The sequence below is a fragment of the Erythrolamprus reginae genome, chromosome 10 (genome assembly GCF_031021105.1).
Source record: "Erythrolamprus reginae isolate rEryReg1 chromosome 10, rEryReg1.hap1, whole genome shotgun sequence".
NCBI classification, from domain to species: domain Eukaryota; kingdom Metazoa; phylum Chordata; class Lepidosauria; order Squamata; family Dipsadidae; genus Erythrolamprus; species Erythrolamprus reginae.
The window spans coordinates 11,927,065-11,948,827 of record NC_091959.1 but is presented as its reverse complement, the minus strand read 5'-3'; the positions used below and the strand labels follow the sequence as shown (position 1 = coordinate 11,948,827).

Here is a 21,763-nt window from a genome sequence, read left to right as displayed (position 1 = left end):
ACGGAACCGCAAATCAGAAGCCACAAGTTGCCAACTGTTGCTGAGCAACAACAGCTGTCTTCTTCATGCTCCATTTATGGGCTGGCTGGAGATATCCAGAGAGTTCACTTGCGGCAGATAACAAGCTGGACGGGTCACTGGATTCATCCAACAGCGCTCTCACAGCCTCTTCACTTAGAAATGGAACCAAGGATTGCATTATAGAAACAGGAGGAAATCTGGCTGGTCAGTGGTTGAATTACACATATGGAAATACTCTGCACATAAGCCCATTAGCAATAGCGCTTATGTGCAGTGGTACCTCTACCTACGAATTTAATTTGTTCCGTGACCAGGTTCTTAAGTAGAAAAGTTTGTAAGAAGAAGCAATTTTTCCCATAGGAATCAATGTAAAAGCAAATAATGCGTGCGATTGGGGAAACCACAAAGAGGGTGGAGGCCCTGTTTCCTCCCAGGAGATTCCTAGAGAGGCCCATGGAGGCTTCTCCCCGCCTTTTCCGGTCCTGTTTTCTCCCAGGAAATACCTAGAGAGGCCCCACAGAGGCTTCTCCTCACTTTTTCTGGCCCTGTTTCTTCCCAGGAGATTCCTAGAGAGGCCCCATGGAGGCTTCTTCCTGCCTTTTTCGGCCCTGTTTCCTCCCAGGAGACTCCTAGAGAGGTCCCACAGAGGCTTCTCCTTGTTTTTTCTGGCCCTCTTTCTTCCCAGGAGATTCCTAGACAGGCTCCACGGAGGCTTCTCCCTGCCTTTTCTGGCCCTGTTTTCTCCCAGGAAATACCTAGGGAGGCCCCACAGAGGCTTCTCCTCACTTTTTCTAGCCCTTTTTCTTCCCAGGAGATTCCTAGAGAGGCTCCACGGAGGCTTCTCTTTGTTTTTTCTGGCCCTCTTTCTTCCCAAGAGATTCCTAGAGCGACCCCACGGAGGCTTCTCCCCGCCTTTCCCGGCCCTGTTTTCTCCCAGGAAATACCTAAAGAGGCCCCACAGAGGCTTCTCCCCACCTTTCCCGGCCCTGTTTTCTCCCAGGAAATATCTAGGGAGGCCCCAAATAGGCTTCTCCTCGCTTTTTCTGGCCCTCTTTCTACCCAGGAGATTCCTACAGAGGCTCCACGGAGGCTTCTCCCCGCTTTTTCTGGCCCTGTTTCCTCTCAGGAGATTCCTAGAGAGGCCCCACAGAGGCTTCTCCCTGCCTTTTCTGGTTACAGTTTCAGAGACTTGGAAAGTGGAAATGGTAAGTGGAAAATGGTTCTTGAGAAGAGCCAAAGAAATCTTGAACACTCGGTTCTTATCTAGAAAGGTTCGTAAGTAGAGGCATTCTTTCTTTGGTAGCGGTACCACTGTACTGTACTGCTTTACAGCCCTCCCTAAGCAGTTTTCAGAGTCAGCATCTTGCCCCAACAATCTGGGTCCTCATTTTACCCACCTCGGAACGATGGAAGGCTGAGTCAATCTTGAGCCTGGTGAGATTTGAACTGCCAAATTGCAGGCAGCCGGCAGTCAGTAGAAGTAGCCTGCAGAACTGCACTCTAATCACTGCGCCACCGTAGCTCATTAGACTAAAATCTAAAATTAATTTGCGCCGATCTGGGGCTCATCAACAGAAGTTATTTATATGTGTATTCTTAGCATAAAAAGGAGTCAAATCCTAATAATATACAACTATTCCATCCATATCCATTCCAAAAAAGCCACCTTCCAAATTTTACACGAGAATGTAAAAGAAGGTGGACCGTACATAGACAACAGTCTTGACTGTGAATTAAGAATGATAGCAATAGGATTTTGGCTTTATACAGATTTATAGTGCTTTACAGTTCTCATGGTGTGGGGGAATTAAACTTTGAAAATGTTTGGATAGCCTAGTGATGAAAACAATAGCAAATCCATGGAAGAGAGGACACAATTAAAAAACAACACAAATGTCTCCACTCAAAATCTGATACTGAATCAGCATTAAGCTTTCCCAAAGGTCATTGGCTGGGAGTTTTGGCTTTTTAAATTCTTCCTGAAAACAGTCACCACTGACAGATGTTTTACATTTTAGAGACCGATACACAAATATATACCACAAGATGGAATATCCAGTATCTCTCCCTGCAAACTAAGAATTGCTAACAGCATTCCTCTTTTTTCAGTGGCCTAGATTCCTGCTGCTGCTGCTGCTGCGTCCTCTTCTTCCTCCTCTATTTCCCCTTCTTTTAAAAATATTTTGGTGCAAAAACAAAGGCATCGGACCAGAATATCTCCGGGACCGTCTTCTGCTGCACGAATCCCAGCGACCGGTTAGGTCCCACAGAGTTGGCCTTCTCCGGGTCCTGTCGACTAAACAATGTCATTTGACGGGACTCAGGGGAAGAGCCTTCTCTGTGGCGGCCCCGACCCTCTGGAACCAACTCCCCCTGGATATCAGGGTTGCCCCCACCCTCCTTGCCTTTCGTAAGCTCCTTAAAACCCACCTCTGTCGTCAGGTATGGGGGAATTGAGATATTCCCTTCCCCCTAGGCTTATAAAATTTATGCATGGTATGTCTGTTTGTATGATTGGTCTCTTAAATTGGGGTTTTTAAAATTACTTTTTACAGTGATCCCTCGATTTTCGCGATCTCGATCTTCGCGAAACGCTATATCGCGATTTTTCCCACCCGATGACGTCACTCTCTTCCTTCCTTTCTCATCTTTCTTTCTCTCTCTCTTTCTCTATCTTGCTTCTTCCTCTCTCACACTCTCTTCCTCCCTCTCTCATCTCTTTCTTTCCTTCTCTCTCTTTCTCTATCTCTCCCCCTCTTGCTGGCGGGCGGCGGGTGGGCGGGCCAGCGGGGGCATCAGCGAGGAGCCAGGGTTTCCCCTTTGCGTGGGCGGCGGGGAAACCCCGATCTTCGTCTGCTCGCTGCTGCTGCCGCCGAGCAGATCAGCTGCTGGGCGGCCGCAGCAGCAGCGAGCAGACGAAGATCCCGGTTTCCCCGCCGCCCACGCAAAGGGAAAAGCCCAATTCGGCTCCTCGCTGCTGCCGCCGAGCAGATCAGCTGCTGGGCGGCCGCAGCAGCAGCGAGCAGACAAAGATCGGGGTTTCCCCGCCGCCCACGCAAACTCCACCATCTGTGCATGCGCGGCCATGGAAAAAAGGGCGCGCATGCGCAGATGGTGTTTTTACTTCCGCAACCGTACATCGCGAAAAATCGATTATCGCGAGGGGTCTTGGAACGGAACCCTCGCGATAATCGAGAGATCACTGTATATTAGATTTGTTATATTTGTCTTTTTTACTGCTGTTAGCTGCCCCGAGTCTGCGGAGAGGGGCGGCATACAAATCAAATCAAATCAAATCAAATCAAATCAAATCAAACCAAACCAAACTAAACCAATCAATAAATAAAGGCATGAGAAACTACTTGATGGAGTGATGGAACGGATTCGTTTTCCCAAAAGACAACTTTGTGGAAATGATGGAGGCAGAAAAATAGGAAAGACCTCCTTCGACTTAGCTCACATCTTGGTAACTTTGTGGATATATTTTGGGCTGTTTTGGTTCTGATTTTGACCATCATTTCCCCCACTCTTTTTGGGGATGAAGCTTACAGAATGCCAACACACTGGCTGGAAGAGTGAAAAAGTTGCAAGTGTCCATGAAAGGGGATTTTTGACTCATCAATCCTAATCGGATAAGGGCGGCATATAAATCCGATTAATAAATAATAAATAAATTTTAGCCCAGGATCTAAAACATTCAACTACAAGATCGTGTTTAAAATTGTGGGGTTTTTTTTTTGCAGATGCAAGAAAACCATCACTTATAAGTTCTCACAAATCCAAATTCCAGCCAATATTTTTTTAAAAAAACAACCCCCAAAACAATAACCCAGCGAGCTACTAAAGTTTTCCCAAAATACCTAATCAAAACCAGTTTTGATGAATATCGTGCTGATATTCATCATTTTCTCCAACACTGATGAAAAGAAATGAGAATCACATGGCTTCCAAGACAGCGTTCTCAAATCAAATAGGTTGGGGGAGAAAAGGACATCTGGAAAGAATTTCAAGTTTCCATGGTAAACAAGGAGTTGGAAGGTAAATTTAGTTTCCCACATCTTTGAGAAGGAAGTAAAAATTTACTTTGAAAATACATAAAACAGAACAACGGACATGGAATACGCAGTACACCATTCACATTAAGTACGGTACATAACAGTGATGGTGAACCTTTTTTTCCTCGGGTGCCGAAAGAGCATGGGTGCGCACTATTGCACATGTGCGAGTGCCCACACCCATAATTCAATGCCTGGGGAGGGCGAAAACAGCTTCCCCCCATGCCTCGGAGGCCCCCTGGAGACCAGAAATGGCCTGTTTCCCAACTTCTGGTGGGCCCAGTAGGCTCGTGCTTTGCCCTCCCCAAGCTCCAAAGGCTTCCCTAGAACTGGGGGAGGGTAAAAACGACTCCCCCATCCCTCTGGAGGCTCTCTGGAAGTCAAAAACAGCCTCCCAGAGCCTGTGCAAGCCAAAAATCACCCGGCCGGCACACACGTGCACATTGGAGCTGAGCTAGGGAAACAGCTCGCGTGCCAGCATATATGGCTCTATGTGCCACCTGTGGTACCCGTGCCATAGGTTCGCCATCACTGGTATATAAGGAACTGGATCACTTTCATTGCTTGGGTTAACATTTAGCAAAGTTTAGGGTTTCTTATCCGTTCAATTACTTGTTACATTAGCCCCGCCGTGTCCTTCACATGCAATAGGACTACAGTTCCCAGAATTCCTCGGCAACACAGACATACTGCCCTCATCACCTCGAGGTTCGACTACTGTAATGCTCTCTACATGGGGCTACCTCTGAAATGTCGTCAACAATGTCCTCTGGCGGGCCCCAGGGGAAGAGCCTTCTCTGTGGTGGCCCCGGCCCTCTGGAATCAACTCCCCCCCAGAGATCAGGACTGGTCCCGCCAGATGACATTGTTTCGTCGACAGGACCTGGAGAAGGCCAACTCTGTGGGACCTAACCAGTCGCTGGGATTCATGCGGCAGAAGGTGGCCCCGGAGATATTCTGGTCCGGTGCCATGAAGGGCTTTATAGGTCATAACCAACACTTTGAATTGTGACCGGAAACTGATCGGCAACCAATGCAGACTGCGGAGTGTTGGTGTGACATGGGCATACCTGGGGAAGCCCATGATTGCTCTCGCAGCTGCATTCTGCACGATCTGGAGTTTCCGAACACTCTTCAAAGGTAGCCCCATGTAGAGAGCGTTACAGTAGTCGAACCTCGAGGTGATGAGGGCATGAGGGCAGAAGCAAAAAAACCGGCAAAAAACCTGTCAAAATCTTGCGGTCATACGCGTCCTCGTGCGAGATTTCCCTTCCTGCGCTTGTGCAGGAAGCAAATCTCGCACAGGGCACATATGCCCAACCCCTGCCCACGACCCCTGCCCACCTGTCCACAACTGCCTCCTGCCCGGAGGCACCCCGGCATACAAAGTAAGTGCAGCCCATCACTGGACAGTAGAGATATTTATCCTATCCATCCAAACCCTCTTTCCCCAAAAATAAGACGTACCCCGAAAGTAAGGCATGTCAGAGGTTTTGCAGAATTTGCTAATATAAGACACCCCCCAAAAATAAGGCATAGTCAAGTTTACAAACGGTACGGTGGAAAAACATACGGTACCGTTCAAAGCTGTTCATAGCGGTACCATAATAATGTGGCGTCCCCTGATGGCCCCTTCCATCGCTTTGTACCGTCCAGTACAGCAGACACAGTCTGCTGCTGTCTCACCGCCATTACAGTCTCCACTACAGTGCGTAGACTGTAGTTCCTCTAGTGGCTGGAAGCTGCAATAGCAGGAGTATACTGTTGTACCATATAAGTGCCGTCGTTTGTGTGTGTGGGTGCCATACTGACAGGTACCGTACCGTAATCAGTGTACCGTACGGTACACTTTCTTTGGGGGGGGGGGGTGAGCTTCTCTGCCTGTGAATTTATCTTATTTGAGAAATATAAGGCACCCTCCGAAAATAAGATGTAGCACAACTTTTGGGGCAAAAATTAATATAAGACAGTGTCTTATTTTCGGGGAAACACGGTAGAGAGTTTTTAACTATGAAGAAGTCATGGGTTTGTTAGGCTTGCTCTGTGAACATCTGTCTTGAGTGTGTGATAGTCATGGAAGCCTCAATAGAAAAAAAAAGTTATTTCACCTACCGAGCACATTCCCCGAGGGCACTTCCTCTAATTCCTCCAGCTCTCTCCCCATTAATATATAGAGGTTCTCCAATGTGCAGCAGGCTAAATGAGGCACGGATGGCAGAGGATCAGCAGGAGAACATCCCCGAGGAAGCTAAAGGGAAGGAGAAAAAATGAGGCACTCAAGAACTGCTGATTTCTACAGATTTCAACAAAGTTTTCCCCAAAGAATAGAATAGAAAGAGTAGATTTCTTTATTGGCCAAGTGTGATTGGACACACAAGGAATTTGTCTTTGGTGCCTATACTCTCGGTGTGCATAAAAGAAAAGATGCATTTGTCAAGAATCATGAGTGACAACACTTAATGATTGTTATAGGATATAAATAAGAAATCAGGAAACAATATTAATATAAATTGTAAGGATACAAGCAACAAGTTACAGTCATGCAGTCATAAGTGGGAGGAGATGGGTGATATGAAGGATGAGGAGACAAGTAGTAATAAACAATACCCCCAAAATATTAAGTATATAATGTTAAACATTGGAACAGCGGCAAAATTATTTATATGCAACGCTGGAAAGATCCCCAGACACCTTCAGAGAAGGAAATTATGAAAAACAAATTTATGATTGTGGTGAGATGGACATATTAATGATGGAACTGAACGGTCAAAAAGACTCTGAGTATCATAATATAGGGGCTAAATGGTACAAATGGACTAAAAAAAAGAAAGAGTAAGAGTTAATAGATGGACATGGAAGAAAAGAGAAACAAGGAAAAACAATGTAATATATATAAATTATACAAGCATTAATACCAATGTATATACAGTAATTCCCTCACTACTTCATGGTTCATCTTTTACGGATTCGCTATTTCACGGGTTTTCAAAGGGGGCTTATATCCATTAAATCCATTAAAAATTTTAAATCCATTAAAAATGCATAAAATTCTTCTACAGTACTACTGTACTCTATTAAAGAAACTGGTAGGATATCACATGTAGTCCCAGCTGAGAAACATTATAGAATGACTGTTTAATGCAAAGGGAGGGTTTTTAAAGTCCAAATACTCGTTAAATACATTAAAAAAATATATTTCCTCTACTTCATGGAAATTCATTTTTCACGGGTGGTCTTGCAACGCATCCCCCGCGAAAAACGAGGGATCACTGTAAATCTGCTTGGAAATGTTAAGGTATAAAAATGTGAAAAGCAATAACAATTATTGCAAAAGAAGAAGGAGAAGGAGAAGGAGAAGGAGAAGAAGAAGAGGAGGAGGAGGAGGAAGTGGCAGAAGAAGAGGAAGAAGAAGAAGAAGAAGAAGAAGAGGCAGAAGAAGAGGCAGAAGAAGAAGAAGAAGAGGAGGAGGAGGAGGAAGTGGCAGAAGAAGAGGAAGAAGAAGAAGAAGAAGAGGAGGAGGAGGAGGAGGAAGTGGCAGAAGAAGAGGAAGAAGAAGAAGAGAAGAAGAAGAAGAGGCAGAAGAGTCAGAAGAAGAAGAAGAGAAGAGTCAGAAGAAGAAGAAGAAGAAGAAGAAGAGTCAGAAGAAGAAGAAGAAGAGGAGGAGGAGGAGGAGGAGGAAGTGGCAGAAGAAGAGGAAGAAGAAGAAGAAGAAGAAGAGGAGGAGGAGGAAGTGGCAGAAGAAGAGGAAGAAGAAGAAGAGGAGGAGGAGGAGGAAGTGGCAGAAGAAGAGGAAGAAGAAGAAGAGAAGAAGAAGAGGCAGAAGAAGAAGAAGAAGAAGAAGAAGAGGAGGAGGAGGAGGAGGAGGAAGTGGCAGAAGAAGAGGAAGAAGAAGAAGAAGAAGAAGAAGAGAAAGAAGATGAGGAAGTAGCAGAAGAAGAGGAAGAAGAGAAGGAGGAAGAAGAATCTGTTTTTTAATTCCCAAGCAGGAGATAAAAAGCACTCAAAACCCACAAACTAATGTGCGCTGAAGCTGACCAGACCAAGGACGCTAATCAGGACGCTTTTCCTGGTAGGAAAATCCCCCCTCTCTTATTTTCATCCCCCAAAACTAAGCTGCGTTTTATAATCCGGTGAGTCTTCTAGCCCCAGAAATATGGCACTATCTCAGCAGCTTACCTTGTACAGCGACTCTGCAGGATCGTATTTTGGTCCAAGGACAAAGACTTTCTGCCCCTTTTTCACGACCCCGCTGAAGACCCTCGCAAAAGCAATGAAAGCTTCCTTAGCTTCAAGCTCTTCTCCTTCCGTAGCCACGATGTTGGCCTCCGACTGAGTAGCGGGCAGCTGGTTATCTCCTGATGGAGGAAGAATATTCCATGTTGGGAATTGGATTTGGGAATCGCTGGCTGGGGAATTCTGGGAGTTGAAGTCCAAATATCTTCAAGTTGCCAAGGTTGGGAAACAGTGTGCTACATTGGCAAAAGCTAAGAGGAACTCACCCCGTTACACGACATTAGGGATTCGAACTGCTGAATTTCCAACCTTTCGATCGACAATCTCAGCTTCTTAGCCACTAAGCCGCCGCGTCCCCAAGTATAAAATATGTATAAAACATATTTCCCCCTCTTCTTGGTATATATTTTTAAATTGTTACACTTTTTAAATAAGATTAAATATTGTTCAATTAAAAATAAAATATTCTGGGGGGAAAAAATCTGATTTAGGCCTGTTTAGTCCACCCACAACAGGATGTGCATTGCAACAATATATTTCTACAGGATGTGCATCCTGTAGAAATATAAATATACCTTTCCAAGTGTTCTGTCTGGGTGCCCCCAGACTTCAACACCAACTGGAAAAAGCAGCCAGACACGCTGGTAAAAGCAAAAGCACTTTATAGTTTGAAAAATAAACACAGAGAAAAACCTGTTCTTCCCAACAGGCAGGCTATGAGACTTCACAGCAGAGTCCTGATGGCCAGACAATACAGCAGACTTCTTGCTGGCACACCCACCACTGTAGAGAATAAGACCCACACCTTTCCCCCCCAAGGTTTCAGTATTCAAAGTCACAAACCAGAATTCCAAGACGCCAAAAATCACAGCCAGGTCCCAGGACTCCCAAAGATAATACTCCACAAGCCAGGAAGGGTGGGTCTGCCTTTTCAGCCTTTCCAGAGAGCACCACACCCAAACCCAGCTGTTGCCTCTTTAGTGCTGAAAGTACCTGGCTAATTGTCCCCTTCGTTGTGTTGCTCTTCTCTGCCGGAGATCGATTATTGCTTGTGCATTTTCATCTAAGGAATCCAGACTGCTTGCTGGGGAGAGCTCCCTCTCGGGGGACTCTGGCTGTCCTCCCTCTCCCTCAGCCTGAGATTCCTCCTCCCCGTCTGCCTGAACCTCCTGTTCCTCATCCTCCCCCTCTGAGCAGGAAGCCGGCAGAGGATCAGCCGTTCCCTGAGGGGCCTCAGACGGAATCACAACACCAAGGTACCAGCACCCGGATCAATAAAGAGAAGGAAAATTGGTACAGGACCAGTTATGTGCTAGCGCCTACATTTAATTGCTGCCACCATAATGTGAAGCCAACTACAGTGTTCCCTCGATTTTCGCGGGGGTTGCGTTCCAAGACCGCCCGCGAAAGTCAAATCTCCACGAAGTAGAGATGCGGAAGTAAAAACACCATTTTTGGCTATGGACAGCCAAAAACTACCCCCACGCACCCTTTTTCAAGGCAGCGCAAGGAGCCGGGCTTGAAGTTGGGGGCGGGGAGCGACGAAAGTGCGGAGGCCGGCAAAGATTGTTTTGAATGTCGGCTGCCCCCGCCTCCCCAGTGCCTCCGGCTCCCTCGACGCTATCCCCCGCCAGCCCGATCCGCCCCTCTCACCGGCTTTCTTGGGACACGGGTCCTCCTACAGCAGCGCTGGCAGCTACGGCTTCTCATCCTCCTCATTCGGCCGCTAGCCACTTTGAGCGCTTTGAGAATGCCCGTCCCGCCCGTTTCACAGTCCCTTAGCTGAGAGCGCTTTCGTCCCAGCTATCAGCGAGGGGGCTGCAGGAGAGGCGGGGCAGGCGTTCTCAACGAGAGGGAGAGAGAGAGGGAGAAAGAGAGAGAGAGAGAGAGCAAGAGGGGGGAGAGTGGAAGGTAGAGAGAGAGAAAGAAATGATAGAAAAAAGGGGAGAAAAAAAGAGAAATGAGAAAATGATTGAAGCAGAGAATGACAGGAAAGAAAGAGAAAGAGAGAAGTGACTCTTGGTGATGACGTATGACGTCATCGGGTGGGGAAAACCGTGGTATAGAAAAAAAACCGCAGAGTATTTTTTAATTAATATTTTTTGAAAAACCGTGGTATAACCGTTTCGCGAAGTTTGAACCCGCGAAAATCGAGGGATCGCTGTACTTTTCTCTTTCTTACTGGGTGCTGCAAATGAATTTGACAGCATTCACTCATAAGTAAATATCCAGGGAGGTTCAACAGGAGGACCAAAACTACAAAACTTATTGGCAAGCCCCGTGGAACCATCTGCTCTGTAAAACAAAAGAGGCTTATTTCTCACAACCACTTCAAAGGCCTGCTGGAGAGAAAACAGGCTCCCCAAATTTACTCCTCGCAGCAAAGTGCCATGTGCCAAATTTGGCTGTTGACACGCTATCACGATGTTTTTATATAGGCTGCAGTGTTCCCAAAGCTGGCTGGATCACAGTGAGAACCTCGGACCAGCAGAGGACTGCTGCCGAGACATGGTTTGGCAATTTCCAGATGTGTGTAGTTGAAGATCCAACACAGAGGTTGACTTTGAAACAAAGTAGGTATGAAACATACCTACTGCTAGAGTGCCCTCTGCTGTTACCATTTATCTCCTAGATCAGTGATGGTGAAGCCTTTTTACCTCGAGCATGTGCGTGCGCTATCGTGCAAGCGCGAGTGCCCACACCCATAATTCAATTATTATTATTATGTCAATACAATACAGCAAACGAGGTCACTATGTTGGAGTTCGTATTTCATCACCAGTCGGGCGCTTCTCAAGCACCTAGGACTGCGTGATGTAGCGGCCAATTATGTTTGCCGATCCCAGTAAAGCGACCTTTTGCAATTGACAGATGGGGATTTTGTCAATTCCGATGGTTTTCAAATGTCCGCTGAGATCCTTTGGCACTGCGCCCAGCGTGTCAAGTACCACTGGGACCACTTTCACAGGCTTATGCCAGAGTCGTTGCAGCTCGATTTTTAGATCTTCGTATTTCACTAATTTCTCTAGCTGCTTCTCCTCAATTCTGCTGTCCCCTGGGATTGCGATGTCGATGATGATGATGATATTATTATTATTATTATCATCATCATCATCATCATCATCATATTTAGATTTGTATGCCACCCTTCTCCGAGGCCTCGGAGCGGCTCACAACAAGAATACAAAATACAAATCCAATGATTAAAACAGGAAAACAGTTTAAAACCCTTGATTTAAAAACACTCATACAACCCAAACAAACCATACATAAAATGGAGCGGCCAAGGGGGAATCAATTTCCCCATGCCTGGCGGCAAAGGTGGGTTTTTAGGAGTTTGCAAAAGGTAAGGAGGGTGGGGGCAGTCCTAATCTCCGGGGGGAGTTGATTCCAGAGGGTTGGGGCCGCCACAGAGAAGGCTCTTCCCATGGGTCCCGCCAGACGGCATTGCTGGGAAGGGTGAAAACAGCTTCCCCTGCCCCCCCCCCAAGAGGCCCTCTGGAGACCAGAAATAGCCTGTTTACCAACTTTTGGTGGGTCCAGTAGGCTCGTGTTTCGCCCTCCCCAGGCTCCAAAGGCTTCCCTGGAGCAGGGGGAGAGTAGAAACGCCCTCCTCCATCCCCCTGGAGGCTCTCTGGAAGCCAAAAACATCCTCCCAGAGCCTCTGTGCAAGCCAAAACTCAGCTGGCTGTCACACACATGCACTTTGGAGCTGAGACAGAGGAACAGCCCGTGTGCCAGCAGATATGGCTCCGCGTGCCACCTGAGGCACCCATGCCATAGGTTCGCCATAACTGTCCTAGATAGTGATGGTGAACCTTTTTTTCCGCAGGTGAACCCATGGTGAACCCATAATTTAATACCTCACATGCACCCCATCTCCCCTGTCCAGGGGCATGTAACCCCCCTTCCCGTACTGGCCCTCCCCTGCACACATGACCCCCACTCTCCCATTTGCCAACTTCTGGTGGGCCCAGTAGGCCTGTTTTTTGCCCTTCACAGGCTCCAGAGGTTTCCCTGGAGCCTGGGGAGGGCGAAAACGGCCTCACCTGCCCCCTGGAGGTTGAAAATGGCCCATTTCTTGACTTCCAGTGGGCCCAGTAGGCCCGGTTTTTGCCCTTTGCAGGCTCCAGAGGTTTCCCTGGAGCCTGGGGAGGGCGAAAACAGCCTCCTCTGTCCCCTGGAGTTTGAAAATGGCTCATTTCTTGACTTCCAGTGGGCCCAGTAGGCCTGTTTTTTGCCCTTTGCAGGCTCCAGAGTTTTCCCTGGAGCCTGGGGAGGATGAAAACGGTCTCTCCTGCACCCTGGAGGTCGAAAATGGCCCATTTCTTGACTTTAGGTGGGCCCAGTAGGCCCGTTTTTCACTCTTCCCAGGCTCCAGAGGCTCTCTTGGAATCTGGGAAGGACGAAAACGCCCCACACCTGCCCCAGGAGGCCCTCTGGAGAGCTTCTACATGTCAAAAATAAACTGGCTGGTGTGCACATGCGGAGCTGAGCTAGGGCAACGGCTTATGTGCTGGCAGATATGGCTCCACGTGCCACCTGTGGCACGCATGCCATAGATTCACCATCATGGTCCTAGATCAAGAATGAGGAACTAAGACCCTTTTATGGCCTGTGGACTTCAACTCCCAGAATTCCTGAGCCAGCATGGCTGGCTCAGGAATTCTGGGAATTGAAGTCCACAAGTCATGAAGGATTCCCCACCTCTGGCCTAGATGAACAATTTCATCCCGATCTTTCTCTTACCTCGCTTCTCTTCTGCCTCTGAAGTTGGCTCCATCAAACTTCCTCCAATTTCCTCAGAAGCCGACTCTTGAGCGGTCGCTAACTTTTCAGCCCGCCGCTGCCTCGCACGCTCACGTCGTTGCTCTAGCTCCTCTTGGGACAAAGGCCTGTGTGCCATTGGGGAGAATGAGAGAGTTTTGAAAGGTGACTTTCGCTTCCTAATTAGAGATCTTGCACGCTGGCAAAGACAGTTTGAGAAACAAAATAATTAATGAGTGACCAGCTGATAACAACTTTAATAAATATGGGGGCAATATGTTGACTCTGTTAAAAAGTGCTATTGCTAACATGTTGTTGTTGTTGTTGTTATTATTATTATTATTATTATTATTATTATTATTATTATTATTTATTAGATTTGTATGCCGCCCCTCTCCGAAGACACGGGGCGGCTAACAACAATAAAGAAAACAATGTAACAAATCCAATATTAAAAAGCAATATAAAAAACCCCAATTTAAGAGACCAATCATACAAACAATCATACCATGTATAAATTCTATAAGCCTAGGGGGAAGGGAAAAAAATTTCAATTCCCCCATGCCTGATGACAGAGGTGGGTTTTAAGGAGCTTGCGAAAGGCAAGGAGGGTGGGGGCAACTTTGATATCTGGGGGGAGCTGGTTCCAGAGGGTCGGGGCCGCCACAGAGAAGGCTCTTCTCCTGGGTCCCGCCAAATGACATTGTTTAGTCGACGGGACCCAGAGAAGGCCAACTCTGTGGGACCTAACCAGTCGCTGGGATTCGTGCGGCAGAAGGCGGTCCCGGATATATTCTGGTCCGATGCCATGAAGGGCTTTATAGGTCATAATCAACACTTTGAATTGTGACCAGAAATTGACCAGCAACCAATGTTGTTGGCAACCAATGTTGTTGTAAGCCGCCCTGTCTAAGGAGAAGGGCGGCATAAAAATTGAATAAAATAAATAAATAAATAAAATAAATAAAGCTATTGGGTCAACCAGCTATTGGGTCAAGAACTTACATCAGTTCTTACAGTCAATTACTATTGATTTTGCAAAGCTGATCATTCTGGCTAGCAGCCAGCATGTAACAAATAGATGACAACTGAAATTAAATCACTATAACAAAAACATTTTTAATTCAGCTACCGCAAAGAATTTTGTTCTTCCCTTACAACATCAGTCATACATTTAATTGTTACAAATGTTGACACCTCTCTGGAAGAGAAATATTATTTTTTTTAAAAAAGTCTAAGGACTAGACATGGAAGTCAAAAGATTGTGAGAATTAAACTGCAAAAATTTAACATTTTCAGGGCCAGTGATTTAAAAGTAAGAGACAACAATGATAAATGTCTCGTTCCTTCAGAACAGTGATCAAAAGCATTAAATCAAGTACAGTAATACCTCATGATACGAACTTAATTGGTGCAAGGAGGAGGTTCGTAAGACGAAAGGTTCATAAGACGAAACATTGTTTCCCATAGGAAACAATGTAAAGTCAATTAATCCGTGCAACCAAAAAACCCCCACAAAAAAACGGCTTTCGGCGACTGCTGGGAAGCGGCGCGGCTGTTTTAAAAGGTTGCAGCCAGCCTGGGGGGCTTCCCAGCACCCCCCCAAACCCAGGTTTGGGGTTCTGGGGGGTGCTGGGAAGCCCCCCAGGCCAGCTGCGACCTTTTAAAACAGCCGCGCCGCTTCCCAGCTGTCTCCTGAAGCCAAACGCGGAAGTTCGCCTTTGGCATTTGGCTTCAGGAGACAGCTGGGAAGCGGCGTGGCTGTTTTAAAAGGTTGCAGCCGGCCTGGGGGGCTTCCCAGCACCCCCCCCAAACCGTTCTGGGGGTGCTGGGAAGCCCCCCAGGCCGGCTGCGACCTTTTAAAACAGCCGCGCCGCTTCCCAGGTGATTCCTGAAGCCAAACGTGGAAGTTCGCCTTTGGCGTTTGGCTTCAGGAGACAGCTGGGAAGCGGCGCGGCTGTTTTAAAAGGTCGCAGCCGGTCTGGGGGGCTTCCCAGCAACCTCCCGAACCGAACCCGGGGTTCAGAAAAATTTTGCCTCTTCTTACGAACTTTGTTCGAGTTACGAACCGGCGTTCGGGAGGCTTCTCGGAAGCCCCGCCGCCCGGCTGCCACCTTTTAAAACAGCCGCGCGGCTTCCCAGCAGTCTCCGAACGCCGGTTCGTAACTCGAAAAAAGTTCGTAAGAAGAGGCAAAATTTTTCTGAACCCCGGGTTCGTATCACGAGTTGTTCGTAAGACGAGGGGTTCGTATCTTGAGGTACCACTGTACTTGTGAGTGTTTTGTTTGTGTATTATGTTAGTACAGTGGTACCTCTACTTACGAACTTAATTCGTTCCGTGACCAGGTTCTTAAGTAGAAACGTTTGTAAGAAGAAGCAATTTTTCCCATAGGAATCAATGTAAAAGCAAAGAATGTGTATGATTGGGGAAAGCACAGGGAGGGTGGAGGCCTTGTTTCTTCCTAGGAGATTCCTAGAGAGGCTTCACGGAGGCTTCTCCCCGCCTTTTCCAGCCCTGTTTCCTCCCAGGAGATTCCTAGAGAGGCTCAACGGAAGCTTCTCCCCACCTTTTCCGGCCGTTTCCTCCCAGGAGATTCCTAGAGAGGCTCAACGGAAGCTTGTCCCCACCTTTTCCGGCCCTGTTTCCTCCCAGGAGATTCCTAGAGAGGCCCCACAGAGGCTTCTCCCTGCCTTTTCCAGTTACAGTTTCAGAGGCCTGGGTTTGTAAGTGGAAAATGGCTCTTGAGAAGAGGCAAAAAAATCTTGACCACACCAGAAACTCAGACTTGCAGTTCAGATACAAGGCAAAACATGCATCTAAGAATGAAAGGTTAGCCATAGTGTGGTTTAAGATTTGATGTACAGTGGTACCTCTACTTAAGAACGCCTCTACTTACAAACTTTTCTAGATAAGAACCAGGTGTTCAAAATTTGGTTGGTAAATCCACAGTAACTGAATTTAAACATGTCTGGGATAAACATATCCATCCTAAGATAAAATATAGGAAATAGTATAAGGGCAGACTAGATGGACCATGAAGTCTTTTTCTGCCGTCAGTCTTCTATGTTTCTATGCTTGGATCTGTACATATATATATTAGGAGGCTTTAGTTTCCTGGGAAGAACTGGATGCAACACCATCAAAAGAACTGACAGCTGTGACTTCGCATTGCTGTGCAGGGATAATACTATATCAACATTAGTAACTAGCGAGGAAATACCAAGCTGTTATTAAAACAGCAGTTATTAAAGCCATTATTTTACATGCCAGAGTTGCCTTAATGGAAACAATTTAAGAACTTCTGCAAATTGTGATAAATTCCAATAAAACTTTCACAGCGTATAATGATTTAAAGTGGTGCTTACGGTTGCAATATTAACTATTTTTAAAGGCAATTTTTATCGTACTCCCGACTGAAGCCTACTTAAGAGGAAAGGCTTCAGGTTTATGAACTGATAAATTGCTTGCGGGAAAGAAGTCCTTGAAGTGCATTCTCGGTTTAAGGATGTAAATTCCATTTAAATACTTCAGATACTTGTCCCTGATTTGTTTGAAAAGGCACCTAAGTAGGAGGCTTGGTAGAAATTCGGATTTTGTTCCTTTAGCAGATAAACAGCACACTAGATATTGATCTTAATGGATAATACCAGGATTCAGGATGGATCCTTTATAAAGAAGGAAGCAAAGGCTTTTATAATGACCAATGCAGATGGAAGGAAGGGAAGAGATAGATTATGCAAGTGCTTAAAAAACAGAAGGCAGGCAGAGACTGGTAAACTGAAATATAGAAACATAGAAACATAGAAGTCTGACGGCAGAAAAAGACCTCATGGTCCATCTAGTCTGCCCTTATACTATTTTCTTTATTTTATCTTAGGATGGATATATGTTTATCCCAGGCATGTTTAAATTCAGTTACTGTGGATTTATCTACCATGTCTGCTGGAAGTTTGTTCCAGGGATCTACTACTCTTTCAGTAAAATAATATTTTCTCATGTTGCTTTTGATCTTTCCCCCAATTAACTTCAGATTGTGTCCCCTTGTTCTTGTGTTCACTTTCCTATTAAAAACACTTCCCTCCTGGACCTTATTTAACCCTTTCACATATTTAAATGTTTCGATCATGTCCCCCCTTTTCCTTCTGTCCTCCAGACTATACAGATGGAGTTCATGAAGTCTTTCCTGATACGTTTTATGCTTAAGACCTTCCACCATTCTTGTAGCCCGTCTTTGGACCCGTTCAATTTTGTCAATATCTTGTTGCAGGTGAGGTCTCCAGAACTGAACACAGTATTCCAAATGTGGTCTCACCAGCACTCTATATAGTGGGATCATAATCTCCCTCTTCCTGCTTGTTATACCTCTAGCTATGCAGCCAAGCATCCTACTTGCTTTCCCTACCGCCTATCGAATACCGCCTATCGAAACAAAAAGAGCTTATAGCATTACTGAATTCTTATCTCAGGTGATGCCATGCCTTTAGAATAGAATAGAATAGAATTCTTTATTGGCCAAGTGTGATTGGACATACAAAGAATTTGTGTTTGGTGCACATGCTCTCGCTATACATAAAAGAAAATATAATTTTGTCAGGAATAATGAGGTACAACACAATGATTGTCATAGGGGACAAATAAGCAATGAAGAAACAATCAATATTAATAAAAATCTTAAAGATACAAGCAACAAGTTACAATCATACAGTCATAAGTGGGAGAAATTTATTTCATTGGGCAGAGCTGAACAAGGCAGTTTGTTTAGTGACCATTCAAATTTAAATTACCCCTAAAAAATGTGACTTACGATTGCTTTTCACATTAATGACCCTTGCAGCATCCCCAAAATTCAGATGCTTGGCAACTGATTCAGACTTATGACGGTGCCCTGGGGTCATGTCGTCACTGTTTGTGACCTTCTGATCAGCAAAATCAATAGGGAAGCCTTAACCAGAGTGATGCTAACTTAACAACTGCAGTGATTGACTTAACAGCCGTGGCAAGGAAGGTCGTAAAATGGAACAAAACTCACTGAAGAACCGTCTCACTTAGCAATGGAAATTCTTACTTTGGTGCCAGAACTTAATTAATTAATCTCCACAAACCATTGGCAGCCAAAAAATTATATGGCCAGAAAGATGCTTGATTCGACACTACAAAACTCCACCGTTATTCATACAAACACAATAGACCCACCTCCTAATTTGCCAAAATGGAAGAGAAAGTTTAAAAAACTATCCATTTGTAAAGTTTCAAGAGCCATTTAATACACAGTTGATTGTCACCATCTAGTGGTCAAAATTCTCAGTGTCCTCTAGTCAGAAACGATCGCAGCCTTTTATTATATCTTTTAAAAACCTTTTAACTTCTTTAAAATGCTCCCTAGGCAGAATTCACAAGACTCTTCTCAAGGGGGTCATTTATTTTGAAGCGCACCAAGTCATAGAAAGTGAGCTTCCCAGCTTTGTGGACAGCTCACTTTCACAAATAACTGCTGCTTAACATCATTCTCAGACCTCACCTACAAAAAGATATTAACAAAATTGAACGGGTCCAAAGACAGGCTACAAGAATGGTGGAAGGTCTTAAGCATAAAACGTATCAGGAAAGACTTCATGAACTCAATCTGTAGAGTCTGGAGGACAGAAGGAAAAGGGGGGACATGATTGAAACATTTAAATATGTTAAAGGGTTAAATAAGGTCCAGGAGGGAAGTGTTTTTAATAGGAAAGTGAACACAAGAACAAGGGGACACAATCTGAAGTTAGTTGGGGGAAAGATCAAAAGCAACATGAGAAAATATTATTTTACTGAAAGAGTAGTAGATCCTTGGAACAAACTTCCAGCAGACGTGGTAGATAAATCCACAGTAACTGAATTTAAACCTGCCCGGGATAAACATATATCCATCCTAAGATAAAATACAGAAATAAGGGCAGACTAGATGGACCATGAGGTCTTTTTCTGCCGTCAGACTTCTATGTTTCTATAATGAAGAATACATTGGTATCTCAAGATTTTTTCCCCCCCAATTGCTGTTTTGGGTTTTTTTAAACAAAAAAATCCCCCCTTAAAAGCAAATGTAAATAACAACAACAACAGCAACAACAACAACAGCGTTGGAAGGGACCTTAGAGGTCTTCTAGTCCAACCCACTGCTTAGGCAGGAAACCCTACACTATTTCAGACAAATGGTTATCCAACATATTCTTTAAAACTTCCAGTGTTGGAGTATTCTCAACTTCTGGTGGCAAGCTGTTCCACTGGTTAATTGTGATGTTCTTTAGATCAGGGGTCTCCAACTTTGGCAACTTTAAGACTTCCGGACTTCAATTCCCAGAGTTCCTCAGCCAGCTTGGTCAGAAAGACAATTTTAGTGTCAGCACAAACACGCAAACCATATCTATTCACCCTTCCTTACGCTGATTGTGTTTTTCTCTGTGCCATACTTAAAAAAATAATAGCTTTACTTGTCAGGTAAGGAAAAATAAGCTCAGCCAGATCTCAAATGGGAGTTTTTCTTACCTTGGTTTGTTCTGCGGTAATGTCTTAGTGTCAACTGCAAACATTTTGGATATAAACACAACGACAGGGGCAGTTTCTTCACTGCTGCATTTCATAAACGCTAGGCAAACATGAAACAAAATTGTTATATTTCTTTCTAAGGTCTGAATGGAAGAATCTCTGGTTTGATATGTGTTGTGGTTAGCTCTGGCCCAGCTCCTTCCCCAAGGACTGTGGATGTGGGGGAGACATCCACATGCTGCAGACCTATTTTGCCCCCCGGTGGAATCTGATGATGAAGGCTCCTCTGACCAAGAAGACATGAGTGACAGGGAGGAGGAGAGTGTGGCAGACAGCTCAGAAGGAGATCAATTATCTAGCTCCTCCTTGGATTCAGAACAAGAGTTAATGATACAGCCACGCATGCGGAGAGCGATGCATAGGCAGCAACAACTGAGAGATTATTATCAAAGAAAATGAGGCCACCTGTGGCTGGGTGGGGCTGTGGTAATTAGTGAGGCTGCTATAAAGAGCAGCCTGTGGGTTTGGCCATTGTGGAGGATTATCTGATCGTTGTGTTTCGTGACTGCTTTACTGACTTTGACCTTTTGTGTGCTGATTTTTCCCCGCTTGGAAACTAAACCAGAGCAAAGTGTGTTTCACTTTGTGAAAGAAGAAGGACTGTGAATTGCCTCACAGCTGCAAGCTAAGTATCACAGAACTGATAAGGGACTTGTACAAATTACCAGTTTAGTTGGAGACCAGTGCTCTTTGCTATACCAAAAGAGGGCTTAGTTTAAGTGAATTTTCATTATAAAGAACATTGTTTTGAATTTTCAAACGTGTGTGTGTGTGTGTCTGAAATTTGTAGCTGTGAATTTTGGGGAGGATTCTACCAGAGAGCCCGACAGAACAATATGTAGATGCCAATTCTTGAATAAATCCAAATCCAATAAATCCAAACGAAGGTTACAGTTCGTTCAGTTTGGTTTAATCTAAGTTAGTGTTTACTCACCCTCTTTTAGATCTTGTGTTTCTTGGGGCAGGGAATCAAACGTTTTGGCTCCGATACACAGAAGCTTTTCCACTCTCTCAGCCGTGATATCAAGAGGACTAGGTAGTTTATCACAAACCATGGCTATTCAGTGCGTTAAGGATACACCGGGATGCAATCGGAGATTTCAGCGACAGTGAAAAGGAAGAAGAGGATGTGGAGTATTCAATGAAGAGCAAGAAATCCTCTCTGCAAGTTTTTTCTCCCCAAAGTTCATACTTACCCATCAAATCCAAACAGCTCTGCAGAAACACCCAGGAATAAATACGTAAAAATTAGATGGGTTTTCTGGCTCCTTTTATTGTTTTCTTTTTCCTTATAAAAGATATACGGAACCTCCCAAAAATTAAACCAAAAATGGAGAAACCGAAGAATCAGATATGTAACGGTAAATATGTTTTCATGTTTAATGTTTATGCTGCATATTTTTTCTTGGGTTTTGTGGGTGACTTAAGTGATTTAAGGCAGGGGTCTCCAACCTTGGCAACTTTATGACTTATGGACTTCATCTTGCAGAATTCCTCAGCATCTGCTGGCTGAGAAATTCTGGGAGTTGAAGTCCACAAGTCGTAAAGTTGCCAAGGTTGGAGACTCCTGGTTTAAGGCAAGTGGGCAGTGGCTGTTTACATCAACCCACTATTATTATTATTTTTTGAAGAGTTAAATGAATGCTAACTCTCCTAAAACCAAAATGAAAGAAGTAAAATGAAAGAGAAGCAACGGAGTACAGGTTTGCTGTGTAAACAGTATTTTTTTTCTTAAAAGGATACAAAGAACTGCATCTGATATTGGCAGCCACTGACTACAAATGGCATTAAGCTGAACCTTGGGGTCCGTGTGGCGTAATTCACGAGCTGCAATTTTTAATCCCAGAGAGGAAATTATTTTCTCTATTTTCTCTTTGTCTCTGTGCAGGGGTGGGAGGGAAAAAAAAGACACCAAGTATTTACTTCTCATCAAACCCGGGAAGAAAAAACAAAACTTCTAAATTCATTATTGGCCTGTTACACTTATTAAAGTGATGCTGGAGATGCTGGATCAACCCACCAACCCAGGTCTCATCTTAATTATATATTTTTTTTCCAGATGACAATGTACCAAACATATTTACTGACAATCAGTAACAAAATT

General features: G+C 44.9%; 1 protein-coding gene across 3 annotated transcripts in view; it reads right to left on the bottom strand.

Annotated features, from left to right (window-relative positions):
- Window positions 1-21,763, bottom strand: part of EFL1 (elongation factor like GTPase 1) — an 85,946-nt gene that overhangs the window by 50,069 nt on the left and 14,114 nt on the right. For all 3 annotated transcript variants that reach the window (XM_070762034.1, XM_070762032.1, XM_070762033.1), the window contains exons 10-15: window positions 21,403-21,539; window positions 20,594-20,716; window positions 19,600-19,699; window positions 13,059-13,204; window positions 8,253-8,431; window positions 6,189-6,324 (exon numbers count right to left, since the gene is read on the bottom strand). In XM_070762034.1, coding sequence (XP_070618135.1) covers window positions 6,189-6,324; window positions 8,253-8,431; window positions 13,059-13,204; window positions 19,600-19,699; window positions 20,594-20,716; window positions 21,403-21,539 — 821 coding nt within the window. The remainder of the gene's footprint in view (window positions 1-6,188; window positions 6,325-8,252; window positions 8,432-13,058; window positions 13,205-19,599; window positions 19,700-20,593; window positions 20,717-21,402; window positions 21,540-21,763) is intronic.